The 22,357-nt window shown below is 38.5% G+C and overlaps 1 protein-coding gene across 2 annotated transcripts in view; it reads right to left on the reverse strand.

The window, feature by feature from the left end:
- Positions 1–22,357, reverse strand: part of LOC105925874 (MICOS complex subunit mic25a) — a 104,500-nt gene that overhangs the window by 25,089 nt on the left and 57,054 nt on the right. For both annotated transcript variants that reach the window (XM_036125261.1, XM_021316111.2), the window contains one exon: positions 11,389–11,524. In XM_036125261.1, the coding sequence (XP_035981154.1) occupies positions 11,389–11,524 (136 nt within the window). The remainder of the gene's footprint in view (positions 1–11,388; positions 11,525–22,357) is intronic.

Raw genomic sequence — 22,357 nt, forward strand, 5'->3', positions numbered from 1 at the left:
GGTGTGGATTTATTTATTACTGTTTGCATTTGTTAGTGTTTATGCTGAGCTACAAAAAAACTATTTCTATTTCCCTGCAGTGTAGTCCAATGATAAAAATTAAAAAGCACTCACAGTACATTCCAGCCAGTGCCAAAACAGATACACATCATTAGATAAAGATGTATGACTCCTGTATGTGGACATAAATAAAGTCATTGCATCAAAAAAAACGCTTTAATATAAGAGCATTAGTGAAATAGGAAAGTAGAAACTGGTATGCAATGAGCAGTTTCAAGTGATTATTTGATTTAATGGATATATTTGATAAAATTATACATTCTGCTCACAAGACTGAACTGGAGTCACAACATTGATGCTCTTTAGAAGCAGGGTAAGAGTGGACTTTACCTGCTAAGTAGGCTCAGGTCTTTTGGTTTTCAAAAACATTTTTAAGGACAACCTGTCAACAGGCTCTCCCAATTCCTTCCATACTGAGTTTGCAAGTGGTTCAAAAATGATGGAGGCTTTTAAATTATTTTGGGAACAAAGTGGTTTCTTTATACTACATTTGTAACCAGAAGTTGTTATGCAAACTGATGCATAGTTCAGTTGGCTCTGTCGACACAACCTTGCAAAGTAAGAACGATTTCCTTACTTGATCCAAAATTAAAGTCTCTAACAGCAATAATAGGGGAGATCAAGCTTATTACAGTCGTATTAAAAGCCTTTCAACAAGCAAAGCTACATGCTGTCAGAATTTTCCTTACGAGACAGACTTCCTGTTAAAGAGAATTATTCAGGGTTGTTTTTATTGCTAGCTCTTCTGGCCAAAGAATTACAAAATAAACACTGTTACATATGTATTAAATCAGTTACCAAATAACTCAGTTTTAACTATAAAATATGACAAAACGTTTAAAGCCAGATATTTATATACATTGTATGAAAAGACATCCTTTTTTCTCCGTCCATGACATTAAATCTATCTTCATGTTTCTTGTTTTGAGTCAATTATGATTATTAAAATTAATTCCATTAACTAAATTCCAGATTCCCTTAGGCTTTTAGTATTATTTTGTTAAAATATCTGAGTTTGTATGCATTAAGCTTATTATGCTGTTAACCAATTAAGTAAAGCCCAGATTATGTTTTGGTTTTGTAAGGTTTAAAGGGGCATAGTCCTGTACTATGACTTTACGAATTTATGCTGGAGTAGCTCACTTTGATTGCACACAAAGGAAATGTGAAAAGATAGAGGTTAGGTAACCCTAACCCTGTAGATCAGGTTGGCTTTTGACCACTGCAAGCTGTCACTTTACTGTGAGGTACTGTAGGATGGTCTACTGGCTCTTACATCAGCTGCATCAATTGTCGCCACCTTGCTTTCTGACAGCTCCATGGTACTGCCGGCAGATGGCACAACAATGTTTATGTCTGCTGATTGCACCCAGCGCTAAATTCTTTTCAGGCTCCAAAAATATAAACACTATCAGGATGAAAGCTTGGCACATATTGTTTTATCTGAAGATTAAATTAAATTAAATTAAATAAAAAAAAAAAAAAAAAAAAAAAAATATATATATATATATATATATATATATATATATATATATATATATATATATATATATATATATATATATATATATATATATTTTTTTTTTTTTTTGAAAAACATTATATATTATAGATTATACAATATATATTTTTCTTTTGTTTTCTTTTCATGGTCAAGGCCTAGGCCCCTTTAATTGACAAGATCTGATTTAAGTGGAAGCACATACAGTATGTGGATGTAATTTAAAGCCACACCTCTTCCATGTGTGATAGCGTGGAAAACTCTAAAGAAATCAGCTAAGATATTGGGATGCAAACTGCAGACTTCTAAAAGTCTTGTTTGTCTTTGGGCACAACTTGAGATACCGAAGTGCCACGTTTATCTGTTCAAATAATTACACCTTCATACGGTCCAGGAAAAGGACAGGTTCTGTGGCTCAGATATTGACATGATTTGTTGCATCTTGTGTGAATAAACCCCAGAAGAAAAGGAAAAGACCTTGTGAAGATGTGGGTGAAGTTGATGAGAGCGTGTCATTTGAAGTGAGTTGAAACAAATCCTGCTTCAACATGGGCTGAAAGGCCGCTTAGAGTGGAATAAGCCACTTTTTAAAAAAATACATAAAAGCCAGATTACAGTTTGTAAATGAACTCAAGGACAAAGACGTTAATTATCTGAGACAGTACAGTGGTCTGATAGAACTGCTCTAACCAGCTATAACGATAATAATTACATCTAGGTGCAAAATGGCAGAAGTTTGCAGGTTTGAAAACTGGCATTTAGCAAATAGAAATAATTCTTGTTATCCTAACTGACCTAAATCAATAAAACACTTGCCTAATTTAGTTTAAGGTGGTAAAAAAAGGTTTTGTCTTTTGATAAACTATCTGGTTTGAACTGCAGGTGACTGTGTTAACAGCGTTTAAAAGATGAAAAGATGATGAAGAAAAATCCCCTTTTGTTTGGACTAGCAACCAGAAGATATCATTTAGAAAAGGCTTGCTTTATAAAACTCAGCGAGTATTTGTTTAGTTAACTTGGATTCGCTGGCACCTATGCTAGCTATTACTGTTTACGAAAATGTAAACATATTTTGTGTTCCAGAACAACAATGACTGCTCCTCCCCTGTGTCTTAGAAATGTATTCTGTTAATTGGCTTAGTGCAGGCACAAGTACACACACATACTGAATACCGTTTCAATTTTGGTTTCACACTAAACTGAAAAAAATCTAAAACTATTCCTTTAGGATTTCTATTAAAATTCTGTCAGAGAAACATTTACAATAAAAATTCAAGCTGAATAAGACATGACATGTGCGATTTCAACAGAGCAGAAAAATAGCCAGATGCACAAACAAAGATGTGTTTCTGACTTGATCCCTCTCCTGATTTTAACCAAAATGTTTTTTTTAGACTCTCTGATTGTCTCTCCCGCTTCTTTCTGTGTGTCTATTTATTTCCATCTCCCTCCTCAGACTGATGGGCGGCTTTAACTTCAGCAGTAACTCCCAGGGTATTCGACCCAAAGCCTGCTACACATGTGTAACCTTCCGCAGGGCTGTGGATAAAAACGTGAACGTGTGCGTGTGCCTCAGCAGTTGGCCCTGCTTAAGGAGGAAAATAACGGCATTTGAAGTTTTAGAGGTCGTAACTTGAAAACGTCCACATTCTAACCTTGCTGAGGCTCTACTTCACTCTCTGGATGTTGGGGAGTAATTACTAATGTCTTTTTTTTCCATTTTTCTCCCTATTCTTCTTTTTGTTTCTCACATTATATGTTATGTTATACTAAACATCAACACACCACCTCTCAATTTGGACATTTTCACAAATCAGGTTAGGATCACCACAGACCTGCAAAGACAAACGGGTATAAAAGTTTCTTTGTTCCCTGTGCTGTGACCTTTTGAATAAGAAATATTTTAGTTAATCTCTGCTCATATCACTGTGGGTCTCACTTCATTCATTTATTCATTCATTTATTTTAATGTTGTCTTTTATGGAACTGTGTGAAATATTGTATTTTCAGTGACGCTGTTCTTTTAGATATGCCTTTTAAATTATATGTTTTTATATATGAACCGTTGCCAGATATCAAAGATGAACCTCCATCTCAGGAGATGTGATGGACAATAAACTTATCTTATCTTATCACCAGTGGTGCATATGGTTACATGCACTATTAAAGAACATTGTTCTGTTAATCAGCAAAGGCATAAACTAGTGTATTCCAAGCATTTCGCAACATGGGCTAAAAAATACCGAGTTGAAAGTGATCCCAGGCCACTAGAATTTGATAAAGTAAACCAAAACAATTTAGTGATTTTGTTTACCCTCCTCTGCTCAGCAATCAACAATGTTTCAGTGAAACTAATTTGTTTTTGAGGGTACGAGATCTGTAAATTATTGTAGATCGCAAACATAAAAGAGGGTTTAATAGGTTTGTCTCAATAAAAGAACGGTGTGCAGTTTCCAAATTTTTTCCAAGGTTGGCTGATTCTTATTTTCTTCTCTATTCTGAGCAGCAAAAACAGGACTTGGCTCACTGCGGCTTGGAAAATGTTTGTTATATTATTGATGAATTATTGAAATGCAGATTTGGGTGCACCGAATAAAAGTCGCTTGAAAGTTGTAGCCCCATTTACTAATACATGAAAAAGCAAAATCACAGGACTACTAAAAGATGAATACTTTGTGTTGTACCTAAAAACTGCAACTGCAAAATCAGTCCACCACGCCACATTTTGGACATCCCTAACATGACTAGTCTAATTGAAAAGTGTCAAGTTGGGAAAAAAAAAACATCTTATGTGGTGTTCCCTGATACATGTTATACAAAGTAGGTGTTAGTTTACAGATCACAGTATTGTTAAGAACGTCTAATGCGCTCAACGTTCAACTCTGTCCTTAATTTGGGTTATTATGTATTATGCATGGCTGCAGAAAAAAAAACAAAAAAAACCCCACATGCTGCAAGCCCGCTAAGTTTCCCAAAAATATTGCGACAGAAAAATGCAAGGAAGTCGTTCATGAAGGGTTTAAGTACCGACTACGTTTATATCCTGCCAGGACCATCAAAACTACAGCGTTAACTGCCATGACTGCCAAGAAGGACGACTTGAAACAAAAATGGATAAAACCCTTGGAGCAGGAAGAGTTCATCTGTTGGGGCTTTATTCCTTTTGCTTTTCATCAACTGACTTCCTGCCTAAAAGATCCGCTCTGCTCCAGATTCACGTGGAGCAGGAGGAGCGAGTGGCAAAAACAGAACGGCCACACGTTTCAGAGAAGCAGCAAGCGCCGGCACATGTGGGACGCTTAAGAAACATGTGGCGGTGAACCGGGTGGAAGCGCTCTGACCGAGTAGAGTTTCTGCGATCAGCTGTGAGGGCCCAGCCGCACCGTGGAGCTTCCACGTTCAGGCGAGCCGAGGGGTTAAGTAAAGAGTGTGTCTCAGTGGACCGATGAGCTTCGGCATCCACATTGGAATCTGTTAAAATTGCCTCATCCAGCAAAGAGTTTACTAAGCTAACAAATAACCCTGAAACTTGATTTATGGGTTGTCTACCACTGGATATTAATGTCTAAACCTTGTGGCGGGCAGGTGTGCATAAACAAATGCCTGCATAAACAATACTCAATAATGTCACAAAGAGAGAGCTACAATAGCACTACAGTGATTTGAAAGGCTGATACGGTTTATAAAGAGTACATACTTTAAAAAAAGCTCCTTCCTAAGACGGATCTAAAAGTTGTTTCATGATGATAAGCAGCTCATCTGCTCATTGTATCCATCCGCTCATTTCCACTCTGTTGTCTCCCAGCTGATGATTTTACCCTGCCCACTGTCAGAATCTCTTCTTCTCTGCCTCTTTTTTGCTCCGCTGTAAGCCAAATCTCTGCAGCTGATTACAACCAGGCGGTCTCAACGACTGACACTTAATAACTTAAGAATCCCGCTGAGGCTGTCGAAGTTCTGCTCGTTTTGCGAATACGTTCACCTCCGAGAGTGGAGATAAATGACTCCAGAACCCCGCCGAGTGTCTGGGCAGTGTGTGCGTATAGCGTGTGGAGGTGAACATGTCGAGCCCGGCTTCCCGGCGGATAATGACTGGAGGTTATTTGCTTCCACTCCGCAGGCTCCGTGGGACCCTCCCCTCGTTTTTCATCAAACTCACACGTATTTAAGCAGACTCAGACGCGCGCACGTGCGCGGGGGGACGGTTGCGTTAACCCAGCAGGGAGACATCTGTGATATGAGGCCTGTCCACTGACCCGCTGTGACACTGATCAAAACACATCACAGTCGATTCCTTGGAATGACAAACCAGGAACAGGATCCATTTGTCTTCCAGTTAAGTTCGCTTTCCCCCCCATTTAAAAAAAAAAGAAACAACATTAGAGATGAAAAGCTCACATTTGTTTTTGTTTTTTTTATCTGCTTACTTACATGGCTTTGACAATAATTGAGATAAAGAAAGATAGTTCTTGTTTGATCCTGTAAAGAACACTACAAACCAGGTTTCTGCAGAAATGACTAAATCTAATTTAATGCTATTACATGCCCGTTTAATGTCATTTTTAATATTCGCAAAGCCATCAACAACAACCCATGACTACGCACAGCTTTATATGTAAAGAAAAATACGGGAAAGTCTGGATGTATTTGAAGTGCTTTGAGATGACATTTTATGGTGTGGCTATTTAAAACTAAAATGGAAGTTAAAAAAAAAAAAATCAAGCCTGGATGCAAAAACAGGTGCTACAAAATGATATGGACTGTTAAATGCTGCAGAATATTGATTAATGTACATGTGCCTCAGTTTGTTAGCTTTTGATTGCAGTAGTGACAACAGTTTTCAATTCATTGTATCCTTGTATTTCTTTCTTAAAGTATTTGATTTTTTTCATCATTTCCCGATGAAAGAAGCAGCATTTTGCACAACTGGATCTTAAGGTCCAGTGTAGTAGAGCTTCACTATGCATAAAGAAGAAATGGCAGCAAGAGACGAAAAATTTTGAGCAATGTTTTCGAAAACAACAATTTAAACCGAATTAGGCTGTTCATCAGCTGTTCAAAGGTTGAAGACCACAGCCTTCTAAAACCAATGTAAGGTCCACTATGTGGGTTATGGGCTTGGTGTACAGAAAAAAGGGTAGACAGAACACTTTTTCCACACAGAATTTTATCTCTTCCTAGCTGATAAAATGATAAAAGCTAATGCCAAACTTTTCCAGGCTACTTGGGAACGCTTTTTTGTATATATATATATTTCTTACACTGCATCACTGGTATAGAGCACTGCTGACTGTTACAGGAAGTTAAGAGTAGCAGGTTAAAACTCCCATGGGCACTGTTTCACTGCTGATGATCTATAGGCTGACCATCTGCCCAACCATTCAGCCAGACTGGCTTTGATGCGTGTGTGTTCAGCAGTTTTCTGTAAGGGTGTTACTGAGGACGTTTCTTTAATATCTGATTAATAGCCACCATTATACATGAGCCACGAAGTGACAATTTTCACAGAAACAAAGCAGAGAAAACCAATTTTTCATATTATGTTGATGCCAGAAAATGTGTTTTTAATGGCAGAAATACTTTTGTGATCTTAGGGACCGTTATACTGAAAACCCATTGAAAACATACAATGACACCAGGAACTAGATGTCTTTTAAAGTCCTGCAGCATTATTTTAAGGTTCATCTACATTCCAGTATACCACGACTTTCCAAAGTTTTCTAAAGTCAGAGGAAGCAGGGAGGCCTGACACGGTGCACAGTCGATGCACAGCCAATCGTGTTGTAATAATAAACACTGAGCATGAGAGCCGATGGCTATCGCATTTAATTTTCCAGCTGGGAAAATGTTTTGCTGATATAAATTTTTATAAAGATCAAACATCTGTATTACAGATACATCTATTACAGCACTTTAAAAAATGTCAGGCCCCCTTGTTAAAAATCTACAAAATAAACTCTTATTTTTGTGCAATAGCATGATATGACACTGAAATTTGCTGCAGTTCCCAAAAATCAAGCCTTGGACGCTGTAGCGGAGCCGGCTATTTCAGGTGAGTAGCTATTTTCTTTGTCATAATCTGACATCTAAACGTTACCACACACCGGCCTTACTTTAATTCCATGTTCTCTTGTGTTTCCACGTTCAAACAGCGGCTAAGAGATACAGACCTCTGTCTATTACATATTTTTCCCCAGGGAAACAGTAATTTATGGCTTATAAATAAAAACTTACCTCATGCTCTGCAAAAAATTATTCATAACTGAATCTGAATACATACATGAAAATTAAAGCTTGGGATCATGCTATTGCAATAAAAATTAACTTTTGTTAAACCTTTTTATGTATCTTTATCACGGGCAATACGTGATAAAGATACATAAAACACGTGCCAAAAAATGTGAAGGCTGATAGGTGTAATATCCATATTTCTAAAAAACAAAAATAACCTTTTGGCATCAACAATTTAAATAAGACAAAATTGAAGATTCATCAGTTTAAATGTCTCCATACAAGGACATTTACTTCTGCTGTATCTAAATGTCTTCCCATTGCACTAAATGTGAGTCCACTGCTTTTTTTCCCTACTTGATTACTTGTCTTAACCTGTGTGGGAATCAGCAATTGTTAGAATAGCGCTGAGCAACATATCGCAAGATAACCCTTATTACAATATCACTGTACGCCTATATGCATATCATACACAACTGCCTGGACGCCAATAAATGTTAGCTCATTTAAAATGTAGGCATGCAGACTCTGTATGCTTACAATAACCTATATGAAGTGGTATCTGTTTAATAGTGAAAGGTGTTTTAAAAGGAAAATAGGATGCAAGGTGACAAAGTAAGAAATTACAACTAGATTTCCAGGACAGCAGACCAAAAGACTTTGAAAAAAGTTGTTGAGGTGAAAATAATTTATATATTATTTAGATTATCTATGTTTTATATCAAGCCAAACAATCACCAATATTGTCGCATGTCGCCTGTTTTTCTAATATCGTGCAGCCTAACTCTAGAATCTGATTCTAGACAGGAGGAAAAGTTGTCAATGTGAGCCAAACTCACAGCAACAGCTTTGGAAAAGTTTACAAAGTTTCACACCGACAGAGTAAAAGTTAGCGACGTGCCTCCGGGGCCAATCAAGATGAAAGTCCTCGCTGTGCAGAGTAAAGCACGCCGCAATGAATCAAGCCATTCTCACACAACAAACACACACATATCCACATTCTCAGTGATCAACTGTGGGAGTTTCTTTTTTTTTCACTTCTCGTTATCTAACATGATAAGCAGCTATAGCTTCAGATGCCTTTACAGCACAAACCTTAGAAGTGCAGGATACCAGACAGAGAGGCTGAAAGACAGCTTCTCATCCCTCTCCTCTCATTTTCCCTTTCTGTGAATTTTAATCTACTGCAGTTGGGCGCAAACTTCATTTATCTTTGCCGATGAAGAGTAAAGCAGCGGTTCAAACGGCCTTTCAGGCCAAATGCAAAAAAAAGGCATTGCTGGTAGGAAGAGCATTTATAGCTTGATAATCTTATTTGGTATAAATTGATGCTGTAAAGAAATTGCTTATAAGCTGACTAAAAGAAAAAGTTGAAAAAAGGAAGTTCTAATGGACAAGTATGTGGAGCGTTTATCTGTAGAGCACCTTGATTGAAAAAGTGAATGGAAGAATCAAAAGGAGTTAGTCAATATAAACAATGTTGGTAACTTGTTTAACACAGCAAACGTGTGGGAGGAGCTTCACCTCTCAGATGAGACAAAGAGTGAACTATTCGGTCTCCATGCAAAACGCCATGGATGGAGGAAATCTAACTCTACAACATGCCAAATCCCCTATCCCGATGGTGAAACATGGTTGTGTCTGCTACTTTTGTTCAGCAGGAATAGGGAAGCTGGCCAAAACATCCGACCAGAGCCACAATGGAACCGTTTCACAGCGTCTTCACACGGTAGACCGGCCCAGTCTGAGTCCACACCTGTCAACTTGTTGCTTAACATTTTTCTCTCTGATCAATTTAAGAATTTTGTACTACCGTATTTTCCGGACTATAAGTCGCTCCGGAGTACAAGTCGCACCAGCCATAAAATGCATAATAAAGAAGGAAAAAACATATATAAGTCGCACTGGAGTATAAGTCGCATTTTTGGGGGAAATTTATTTAATAATATACAACATCAAGAACAGACATGTCATGTTGAAAGGCAATTTTAAATAAAAATAGATCGGAGGCAACAACAGGCTGAATAATTGTACGCTTAGCTTACGCTACATGACACAACTGAGAACGTGCCTGGTATGTTAACATAACATATTAAAAGCTATTCAGATAACTATAGCATAAATAACATGCGAAGAAGTTAACCAGAGCGCCAGTGTCACTGCAAATAACTAAAATCCAGTGAAATCTTCATCCTCGGTGTCACTTTCAAATAACTCCGTTAACTCCAGAAGTAGAAGATGCGGTACTTCCGCTTCTACGTCGCTTACGTCTGATTCAACACAGGCCTAGAGCGCCCTCCTGCGGTTTGGTGTAAAAATAACAGGTGTAGTGATATACTGGTAAAAATGTGTAATAATTTCACACATAAGTCGCTCCAGAGTATAAGTCGCACCCCCGGCCAAACTATAAAAAAAACTGTGACTTATAGTCCGGAAAATACGGTACTTTGTGTAGGTATATCACACATTACCTAATAATATACTCTGGGATTTGTGTGGTAATGTGACAATATGCCAGAGGGGTGTGTATACTTTTTCAAAGGACAATTTGTAATATATACAAAAATAAAGTATTTAAAGCTGAAATATCGTGGCAAAAAGCAACACTTTTTTTGGTCCTTTCGAACATCTCAAACACCGTCTAGTCTCTAAAAGAGAAATTACGTTTCTTAATGCAGTTTTAGAACTTTAAAAGATTAAGTAGGCCAAAGTATGAAAAAACAAGGCACATAATCGGGCATTCTTAATATATACTCCCATTTGTACTCACATGACATAGAGCGCAAGCAATCTGATTTCATACCTTTATACAGTTCAAATGAAGAAACTCAAGATGTTATTGCTGGAACTATCATTGCATTTGCTTCAGTCCCATAGCTCCCATATTCAGAGCCACCCTAATGCTCTTCAGATCATATTCAGAATTGATCAAAAACACTGTATAACACTGTCTGGGTTTTATTTTTTGTTTTCCCTCACTCTGCTTCCCTGTGTTTCCCCCAAGTTTTCCCAAAATTAGCTCTCTAGTGACAAGGTGAACTTATATTAAAGCAACCCTGTCATTCTGAAAAGTTGTCATTTTCGGGACTTTTAGAGGAAAACAGCATGAAGTGCGCGGAGGAACTTTTATTTTGTATTGTTACATCTGATATTCACTCTGCAATCTGTTATCAATCGCATTTCTCATCCACACACTCTGACAGCTATTATTATCGCTCGCGGTCCTTACCTTCTCAGGAATATTGTTGGAAAACACACAGCTAACTGTGTGCTGCAATAAAATTATTAAAAAAACACAAAGTTCCCTAAAAGTTTATGGTTCATTAGGGTGCCACAGGAAAAATGTACGTTCTTGCTGTCGCATTTCTTTGAATTTATTGACAGAGAAATAAATGAATGACTTTTGTTTGTGTGGGAGATATCGCCAACACAAATGAAGCAGTAGTTAAAAGCCTAAACTAAAACAGAGAGAAATTGCAATTTGATTAAAGCCAAACTACACTGACACACACTCTGCAGAAACAGGCTTCCTGACAAACTCCAGCGGGATATTCCAAATCGTGCCCATTCCAGATTTAGAAGTAGAAAAATCTCACCTTCTTTGCAGCATTTATACACTGCATGTATTCTCTAGCCAAGTCTGAGCACTTTAAGGTCTGGTCTTTGTTGTCCTTGTAGCAGGATAAAATCTGAGCCTGCAGGCCAGGACACACGGGAGCTGTGTTACGGGTCCTGCAAAAAGAATAGAGACAAAAAAACACAGAGAGATGGATTTATGTTTAGACAGAGACTAAAAAACTGCATTTTCTCCCCCGTACCGGTATGTGACTGACTGCTACATCTTAAAACAGCAAAGCTGCAGGAATAAACTGCGGACTTGATGGTCTCTCTGTCGGATTTTCAGCAGTCAGAGGGTGCAGTCATAGCAGCAGACGTTCCCAGCGCTTCCAAGAATACTCAGACTCCCTCAGCTCTTGACTGACACAAGACATCATTCCTACGTGTTAACGTGACTCATCGCTATTAGATATTACTTTAAAATGTATTGTTTCAGAGTATCCAAAACTAGAATCGTCCTCTCTTCAACGCTGTCTTTAAATGTGGCTGTTTTTCTGGCGACAGTCAAATCTGACTAACACTCCTGGACAGGTGTCAAAACGTTTTCAGAAAGAACTGGACGAAAGTCCGGTTGCCTCCGATTTAAGCCGGTTCGCTGTTTTGCGTTGACCCGGATAACTGAGAATTTGCACAGGCATGTTTAAATGTGCTGAAAATTCAAGGTTTTCCAGAAATACTTGCCGCTTCTTTTGAAACAAACTGTTTACAAAGACCAGGAAAGGGTTTGTGGTTATGTGAGAACCTTTATTGTATTTGCGAAAAACCCAAAAAGGAAGAAACGTTCAATGCTTCTGTAGCACTAGGACAGTGGTTCTCAAATGTCTTCTGTTTTGACGAATGAAAAAAAAAAAAAAAAAATCAGGTCCCCCATCCCAAAAAAATGGGTAAGAAACGTCAATTTGTATTGTTTTCCCTCCTAACGCATTGGAGCCATGGGTCTGAGGACTACACACAATCCCTTTTACACGTTAAAAACATTTTTGTTTCTAACAACTGGAATTTTTCAACATTGCCACATTGTATTAACTACATAATGATAACAGCATGATAAAAGCTTTCCAGCCTGACATCCCTGCAGTCACAACAGAAGGTGAAGCTAAACACAACACGTTCTCCCTCTGGAAAAGCGGCACGTTACTTCTAGCTAAGCGCGGAGACCTAAAATAGACGAGCTGAAAATATGGTGAAAATAATATTGAGCCCTTGATATTGGAGACAAACTACAATTACAGTAAGTTTTATACCCTTTTAAGAGTTTATTAATATTATTCGTCCAGAGACATTCGTAGCTGTGTTATGTCAATGCAGTGAAGCCGTTGCTCGGAGGATTAAAGAGAACCTCTTGCTGCTCACACCACTGATTGCAGGTACAGACCAAACAGCAGATGGTGCTGTTGTCACGTTTAGCAGCATCTAGAAGGTCTCCAGGGGTCTTTTTAGCTGGAACATCTGGGCTGTATTTTCTGGACAAAAAAGGCAATACCCTATTTGATAACCACTGCATTAATAGAGGGGTATGGAACCACAGTAGCTGAACTAATCAGTGCTGGACTGGGTTATTCTACACTGATTAGAAATCCACAATTTGAAAAGTGCAAAACCTTTGATTGAGAAAATAAAAGATCTTTTTCTAGTTTTCCCAAAAACATTGTCTTGTCTCTTTTTTTGCGTACCATTGTTTTTTATCCTGATCTTGTCAGCTGATTTAATCACTACACTCCTTGTAATCATTCATCACCACGAGAATGACATGGTGATGTATAATATATGGTAATATATACCCAGTACTTGAGCATAATTGGAGGATGGCTTAATGTTCCCAAAGAATGGACACCACCCAAAGATGTTATAAAAGTGCTTTATATTAGAAAGTTTAAGGTACTTAGCATTTGTTTTTCACAAAAACAAAAAAAAAAAAAAACGATAAAAGGATTTAGTTCGAACTGTAAATCACGTTTAGGATTTGTTTCTAAGCGAAAACCCGCAGTCAGTGAGACAACAGTTGCTTTATATTTAAAGTTTTCAAAGCAGGTTCAGTCTGACTTCTTCTAGTGTGATTATTCTTTTCATGATACAAAAAAAGAATGTGTGGAAAATTGAAGTGTTTGAATAAAAAAAAAAAAAAAAAGATAATAAAAGACAAAGATGAAAAACAAGTCACATCGCCACCGATGGGAACCTGCTTAACGACGAGTGGGGTGGATGGTACGTGCTTCACTGTAAATCACACAATTAGCAGTAAATCACACTTAATTGAGTGGGTAGGCTCATTCTGATCAAATACAGCAGAAAAGTGAGCTCTGAGAGATTGAATTAGCTGGGCTTAATTTGATATGTGGGCTGTATTCTAATTTTTTCTTTGGCTGTCTATCTCTGTGAGCGTTAGGGATGACAGGCTTGCTGCCTCGACATCTTGCTGTAATAGATTCTGACTGATTGAAGTAGAGACAAGCGAGTTATGTACGCCCACACAGGTACAGGGAGGCACGTGCACCGACGCCGCCGCCAGCACACACCGTTACACTTTAAACACCAAAGCACGCACACTTTGCAGCGTGTTAATTTTTTTTACTCGCCGTCCCCGCGCATACACCTGTGCTCTGTAAGGAGCGTTTAACAGCACGTTTTTTTTTTTTTTTTTTTTTTAGTTGAAAGCTAAATTAAAGGCTCATTTTGCTTTTGACTGTGGAGGAGAGCTGACCTCAGTCATTTCAATTACCGCGTATCCATATCCACGCAGACGTTAGCGTCTGTAGAAGCATCGCGCAGGCAATAATGGAGTTTATCTGGGCCCGCGTGGCGAAGGTTAAAGAGAAAAATACACCTAAGCGATGAGAGAAACAGAAAAACAAATCGAGATGAAACGACGGCGAACGCGAGAACAAAGGATCTGATGGCGTTCCCTCGGATAATTGTTTTAAAAAAAAAAAAAAAAGATGACAGCCTATCAGATTTCTCCGTTCCTCCACACAAACCCCGCTCCTTCATGTCGCCCGTTTAATCTGCCTTCCTCTACTTTTTTTGTCTTCCCTCCAACCCGGGTCTCTTTTGCTTTCCGATTCCCCTCCTCGCCTCTTCCTTCCTGGTCGCCGCATTAACTACACAGACAGTGCGACACCAAAGTACGCCGTCTTTATCTCCCCCCCCCTCTATTTGAGTCCACAGAAGATAAGGAACTCTCCTTTAATTTGAAATAAATGGCCTTCATCAGGGAAGCTGAAGCCTCCTGATAGTGCGACGAGGTTTATTAAAGGCGCTTGAAGCAGAAAATTGGTTCAGCCACGGCAAAAAAAAGGTAAAGCTCGGTCCACATGCTACACCAAATTGAAGGTGAGGCTTTAAATCAACAGTATTAACCGAAGCGCTTGCAGAAATATATAATAAAATGCGAGCTGGCTGTGGCGAGGGCTTCTTCTTTCCTGCTGGAATGAAGCAAAACGCCGTCCCTGGCAGCCCGCGGAGCCACGCAACAGAGCCGTTGTCGTTAAATGTTTTAAAGCTCAAGGAAGCGTTCATTATTCGGGGGAGCTCTCCGCGCATCTGCAAGCAGCAAATATGACAAAAAACATAAACAGCGAGATTAGCCGCCTAATTAATGGCGCTGTCCTTTATATTTAATCTCCGATGGAGAAAACAGGAGTGGGCGGAACAGAGAGGCCTCAGACTCGTGGACCGCACGGCGCAACAAAGACAAAGAGACGGAGCCAAATGAATGCAGAAGAGCTGCAGAATAGAGAAGACACGGAAAAAAAACAGCCGGCCAACTACAAAGGCATCTGGCAAGGCTACAAGACCGATAAGGAAGATGCTTTTATCGCCGTTTGAGTCAAGCCACGAATGAAGAGTGATGTTTTTGTGCGTTCCTTAATGGCTCTGGCTAAACACATAAAGCGCGTTTTTTCTCCCCACACACACACACATCATTTCATGTCTGTCAACTACAGAGGACAGGAATCGGCACTGTGTTTTAGCCAAGTAATTAGAAAATCATATTAACATCTCACAGAATTAGCCCCCACAAAAGACAAACACCAAATATAATTTTCTTACTTACACGCAGGAAAAAATGTCTAGCTACAAATTATGGCCTCTAGATGAATATTTTATCTTTTTATTGTAACCAGACTGTGGAACAAAGGGTACAATCAGCTAAAAAAATTGTGTGAGTCGCCATGGGTTATACAGCCTGTAGTGTTGTGAACATCGGCAGTTTATTTATATAATTTAAACAAGTTTCAAGGTAAATAATTGCCAGTTTCCCCATGTCAACTATAGTGTCGGCCAAATTTATTGCCAACTCTAGTAAAAGCGTGGAAAAAAGCAGTTGCACAATCTTACACTAAAAGAGTGATTATAAAAATATCCAAGCTTAACTTAAGACATTTTTTTTCCATGAACAAAATTGGCATGTAAGGAGATAACTATTTTTGAACCAAATCACTGGTGGGACAGTTATTTGCACCCCAAACATCTTCTAACTAGCAATCCACCACTTTCCCAGGCCCATTTCTGATAGCTGCAGGCCCAGGATCTGCGTTTATTTTCTCAGCACACAGAGTGAGCTGGATGGTAAGGGAGGTAGAAACATCTCAAAGGCTCAGTTAGAGAGCTGCAGCAAAGACTGCCACCTTCGGGTCACCGAGTCTCCATGACAACCGGCGGAAAATTGTGCTTTGGTCAGATGAGCTACTGACACTCCAGTTCAGTTTGGCATGAGACAAGGTATGAATATGTGGAAACACACCTTGAGTTTGGGATCTTTGATGCTGTGGGCCGGTTTCTCCTTCAGGAGGTCCATGGTGTCATGAACTGTTTAAGCTACCAAAACGTTTTAAACAAGTTCAAGCTAGATTCCACCTAAAAAGTGAAAAGGGGCAATCATCGGATCCATCAGCAGGACTGTAATCCAAAATCTACGGCCAAATTAACAGAGAAGGGTTTCACAGGACAAACTTTCTTTTTTCCTCAATTATATAAATGTACTTAAATGAAATCTAAAATGATTCTATAAGAATATGCTGATGATTTTTTTTTTATTATTATTATTGTTATAGGTTGTTTCTAATCTCAGAACCTGTGGATCTGTCAAAAGCAATTATTTGCAGATTTGGGATTTAACACCCACTAAAAACAAAACTATGATGGATTTTTCCACACTTTTCATAGTGAGATTATGCTGTGGAAATAAAAGATACATTTAGCTGAAGTTTTTTTATTTTTGTTTACCCATTCTGACCAGGGATGCCAATAAATGTGGCTTGAACTGTAATCAAGGCTTCAGTGATCTATTGTTTGTCAAGGTCAATGTCAATTTTACTTATTTAGCACATTTAACAGCAACTCAGTGTTGACTAAAGTGCTTCACTTAAAGGTAAAAACTAAGTCAAATCAGAAGACAGCCATAAAACCAAGAAATACAATGAAAATAGGATAAAAAGAGGACCAAAATATAAAAAGATCACAACCTAACTGCTCCAATTACGACTTAACCTGAACTAGTGTTAAAATCCAGTTGGATTTCAATCGGAGGCAACCAGACTGTCGTTCAGTTCTTTCTGATGTTTCGACATCCATCCAGAAGTCTTTGTCAATTCTGGAGGCTCACACTTGAACAACCTGTATTTGGTGCGCTGCTGTTTTTTAGGAGATGGAGGCCCTTCCTCCAAGGCACATTCTAAGTCTTGTGTTTTTTAAAGCCACATCCAGCGGATCAACATTTGTCAACATCTGACCAATGCAGCCCCTGAAATGGGACACATCCAACGTCTAGTTTGTAAGTGCACTAATTCATGGCCACAACATCATAGATTCTAGGGTTTAAAGTGAATTATTTGACATACCTTTATCTTCTCTTTAGCAAATAAGTTAATTTTTTCATAAATTCCAAATAAATAAAAATTCTGTTTAGAAACTCAAAGCTCTGATCATTCTCTGATCAATAAACTCATCATTGCTTAGCCACCAGGTCTTGCATGCAATGAAACCCTTCAGTGTGTGTTTTTGAATGAATAAAATAGATTATTGGGCTACTTCAGTGATCCAAAGGTAGGAATGAATGAAGTGAGTGTAACGAACGTCAATCCCTAAAAAATAATAACAAATAATCCCTCTCCTGATTGGCCAAGAGTGCTTCGTGGCAGAAATAAATCCTCTGGCAGAGTGATACCTCCGGTTGTTTGGCTCCTGCTGTGGCTGACTACACGCAGATTGGTGCCCAGAGTGACTAAAATACTGGTTTAACTCCTTCATTATCCGAACTAAAATACCATCGACTCATTGGTAATGTTTCCTTTATGTTAGCCTTTAATCATTTGTGTTAATTTCCATTGCATCGAAAGCTTTAGCTTTGAATTGTCTTTATTTTTGTATTGTTTGTACTGTTAACCTAAACAGGAAGTAGCTTTTTGTTATACGACTGTGCATTTAAAATAAATACACAATTCTTTGATTTTAGATTTTTGTCTCTCTTTATCATTCACACCACTCAGGCTCTATAAAGAACCAATCTTCTGCCAAAGCAGCAATTAGCTCATATTGCGGCTAAATAAATGGTACACGAGGAAGCAGAAGAAGGAAACTGTATTTTCTACATTGGCATGTCTCCTATTGGACCAGTGCACTTCTTCTCCGCTTAGCACCCCATCGCCACAAACTAATATAACCATTTCATCCTGGAGGTACAGGGAGTACAATATCGAGCATTGGCGCAAAGAGCAAACAAGCAGACCCAATGGAACTGAGTGAGTCAGCAATGCTCAGCGGAGGTGTGACAAGACAGAGGCTAAGTTAATCTAACCCTGAAGATGAGATTGGTCTTGGATCACGCTGAGCGGTCGCTTCACTGCAAAGCACTGCAGCACGGTCTACTGGCTCTTACAGCAGCCACCTCAATTGTCGGCATCTTGCTTTCTGATAGTTCCGCGCAACTGCCGGCAGATGGCTAAACAATGTTTATGTCTGCAGATCGCGCCCGGTGCAAAATTATTTTCAGGCTCAAAGAGGATTAAGTAAACACTATCAGGACGAACACTTATATATCGTTTTATATATACCGTATATCGTTTTAGTTGAAGATGAATATATGTTTTTTTTTTTGTTGTTTTTTTTAAACGGTGATAGTACGGGACTTAATCCCTTTAAATGTTTGTGTTGTATTAAAATTATTTCCTGGTTATTAAATGACCTGATGAATACATCAACGTATGTACACACCCACCAGCCACGTGTTCAATTGCTTGTTAACACAAATAACAAACCAGACAATCACATGTCAGCAGCTCAGTGCACATAAGCATCTAGACATGGCGAATGCAACTTGCTGAAGCTCCAAGCAAGCATCGGGATGCTGGACAAAAGGGGATTTAAGTGATTTTGAAAATGTTATGGTTGTTGGTCCATGTCTAAGGTTGAAATAAAATTATCTTGAGGGGGGGAGAGGGGGGGAATATATCTGGTTAGTGGCAGCTGTGTGGGCGAAAATGCCTCGTTGATGTCAGAGGTAAGAGGAGAATAGGCAGAATGATTCAAGATGATAGAAAGGCAAAAGGAGCTCAAATAACCACTCGTTACAACCGAGGTATGCAGAATATTATCTCTAAAAGCACAGGTCCAACCTTGAAGCAGGAGAGCTACAGCCGCAGAGAAAAACAGAGAGACACTCCAGTCTAATAACGGGGAAACAGGCTGCAATTCACAAGGTCTCATCAAATTTGAACAATAACAGATTGAAAAAAAAAAAAAAAAAAAAGGTTGCCAGGTCTGATGAGCCTCAATTTCATCTGCAACTTTCAGATGCTAGGGTCACAATTTGCTGTAAATAACATGAAAGCATGTAACCGTCCTGCTTTGTATCAGTGGTCCACCCTGGTGGTGTAATGTGTGGGGATATTTATTCTGGCCCACTCAGGACCTCTTAGTATGAACTGAACACTCCTTATAACACCACATCCTCATAACCATGCCTATCCCTTTATCACCACAGTGTAACCATCTTCCAGCAGGATGAAGCACCACATCACAAACTCACGTAATCTCAACCTGTTTTTTTGTTTGTTTTAATGTACAACATTACAAATTAACTGTATTCGAACGGCATCCACTGTCACAGACCTAAATTTAATAGTCCCCTTTGAAATATGACGGACCAAGAGATTTGTAACCCATAAATCTGCAGCAATTTTGTGATGCTGTAAGGTCAATATGGAACATTCGCTGATTTCTAGTAATAAGAAGTGTGTCCAGTGCACAACGGACTGCTTAATATAATATCAATAATTCATGGTGAGGAAGCAAAAGGCAATATGTGAATCAACTTTAATTTATAAAATTGCTGCATTGTAGTGGAGCGGTGATATGGAAACAAAAACTGCAGAATATGAGCTGCTGGTCGTGCAAAGGTCAGTTTAAATCTCTTATGTTTGTGTTTATATCAAAAGAATGTGCGTCCTTTTAATTCTTCTTCTGCAGTCATTCCTTTCGTCTTATAGTATTATCTTCTTTAGAGTGACACCTTGTGTTCAGTGGCGTGACTCCAGTGAGTGTGACACAGCGGCTAATCAGTTCACTCCCAACATGACGCTATACGCTGCTCTCTGTCGTATCTTTTACTTTTCAGCTAAATCAAATTTCACCTGAATGAATTAGACTGTTTATAAAACAGTTCACCTGCAAATCTTTTCCTGTTTTTTTTTATCATTTCTCTGTGCTTTTAATTAATAAAGGATAAAAATGAATTACAAATAATTGCTTTTTGCTGTTATTTTCCTTCTTAACCTCATTACTGAAACCCCTAAACTGGCTGATTACACTTTCCCTAAAAGATGCTGCCTCTGTTCCATTTCTTATATTAAGCCACGTTAATTACTTGCAGGCTCTGACCTTAGATCAAGTGTTTTATATCATTTTTGATCTTCTGTAGGAATAAAGTTCTTCCAGAAATAAATGTAAATGTATAACAAAGATGCATTTTAACTAAATCCAATTTGCTGGGCATGAATAGGACAGAATGTAACATGTTGTACGGCTTTGTAAATCCCAAGATGTGCAAACTATTTAAGGGATCCAAATATAAAACTTTATAGTCAGGCAAACAGGTTCTGTCTTATCTACTGAGGCAGGAATTGACTTTTGACATGCTAGACGCTCAGAATTCCTGAGCCGACCACTTTACCATTACTGGTCTGATTAATCCCGGGGCTGTGGTGGAAAAGAGAAAGGGAGAGATGTTAACAAGAGGGAGTGCAGGAAAGGTGAAGTAGAAAACAGCTAGAGAGAAAGGGTTGCTTCTTATCTTCAGCTTGTAGCTTGTATGCACCTGCACCTTGACAGCTTTTCAATTGACTGAAGGTACACATCCTCTTCTCCTCTATCTTGTATCTGTACACTCCTTCAATCATCCTCTACCATCCCTCCGCACTTATCGCATCCACAGCCAGGGAAAGGGGGTCTTCTATATACTAGTGCTCAGACTCCACTTTGCCTCTTGTAAACAGATACAAGGAGGTTACAACAATGGCTTTGATGAATGGATGATCCCATTTTAACAAAATAAATTATGTTCCAACAATCTTTTATGTATACTGCCCCCCCCCCCCTCCCAACCCCCGAGAATTACCGATGATTCTGTGACAAAATGTAAAATTACTTTCAAGATTTATTGTTATTCTACCATCAAAATCCAATTAAACATTGATTATCCAAGCTGTATGGCATATGATAGCTATCTCAAATTCTGCTCGTACAGTGGCACTCTTTACACATCCCTGCAGAGTTGTACAGGTCGCAGGCTTAAAATTACAGTCTTAAGAAGGATTTCAGACTTTTTTTTTTTTACTTTTTACATGACATATTTTTAAAAACAACAACACTAAAACAATCATTAGGGAGAAATCTACAAAAAAAAAAAAAAAGATACAGAAATGTGGATGCAGATGCAGATAGAGGGTCTTATTTGTACCAAACATACCTATGCGAACTGTGATAAAAAAAAAATTAGTTTTGGTTTAACCAAATCATAAAACTTTCTCTAACAAGCTTTTAGACCAGTTTAGCTCAGCATGCAAGGTCTTGCTTCCCACTCCTTAGTCCAAGAAATACAGCTCTTCACACGTAGAACACAACAAATATTTGCCAGTAACATCCTAAGCATCTCCGGTGCGGCTGTCTGCCTTTTGACAGTCCTTCTGGCCAGTTTTTGGCTCCTCTTATCATCAATTCTGCAGAATTTTCAGTTTTGTCCTAGAGTTTTGTCAATTATTAATGACTGTTTAAACTCTGCCAGAGGATATACAGCAGGGATCTCCAAACTTTCATCTTCTGTGAGCTACTTTTAACTAAAAAAAAGTACCAGAGAGCAACATATATTTATATATTAAATTTCTAAAAACAAGTAAATGCCTATTTTAATAAACTGAAAAACATTAACACATAACACATATTGTGCATACAAACTTTCATTGCCAAGCATTTGAGTGTTGTATTTGTTGCACTAAGAGACTTTAAAATTGTCAAAATGAACATTCCTGGAGAGAATGCACCCAAAAAAACAGAAATCAAACTGAATAGCAGTGGCATGCCGTACTCCTCAATAACACTTCCAAGAAAAATGTGAAAACCTCACGTAAGCAGATAAAATTCAACGGCATTGGGAGGCTGTATTTCTGAGTTATTTGAACTTTTTTTTCAATTCTGATTTTGTCAAAACAAACAGTGCAAAGGTCCGAGCTAATAAATTCACCATCTTCGTACAACTTGCATGTGTTGCTAACTTTTCCTCAGTGAGAAGTCTGGCAATGCATAGATTCAACCAGAGAGACGTACGCAGGAGAGTATCCATGAGGTTTACTTTGATGGAGTCATTTCTATGTTCATCTGTTCCGACTGTTTTTGTACTTATAAAAGGTTCATATCAAAAAAGGCAGATTCACACAGGTATGTGGACCCAAATGA

The sequence above is a fragment of the Fundulus heteroclitus genome, chromosome 1 (assembly GCF_011125445.2).
Source record: "Fundulus heteroclitus isolate FHET01 chromosome 1, MU-UCD_Fhet_4.1, whole genome shotgun sequence".
Lineage (NCBI taxonomy): Eukaryota > Metazoa > Chordata > Actinopteri > Cyprinodontiformes > Fundulidae > Fundulus > Fundulus heteroclitus.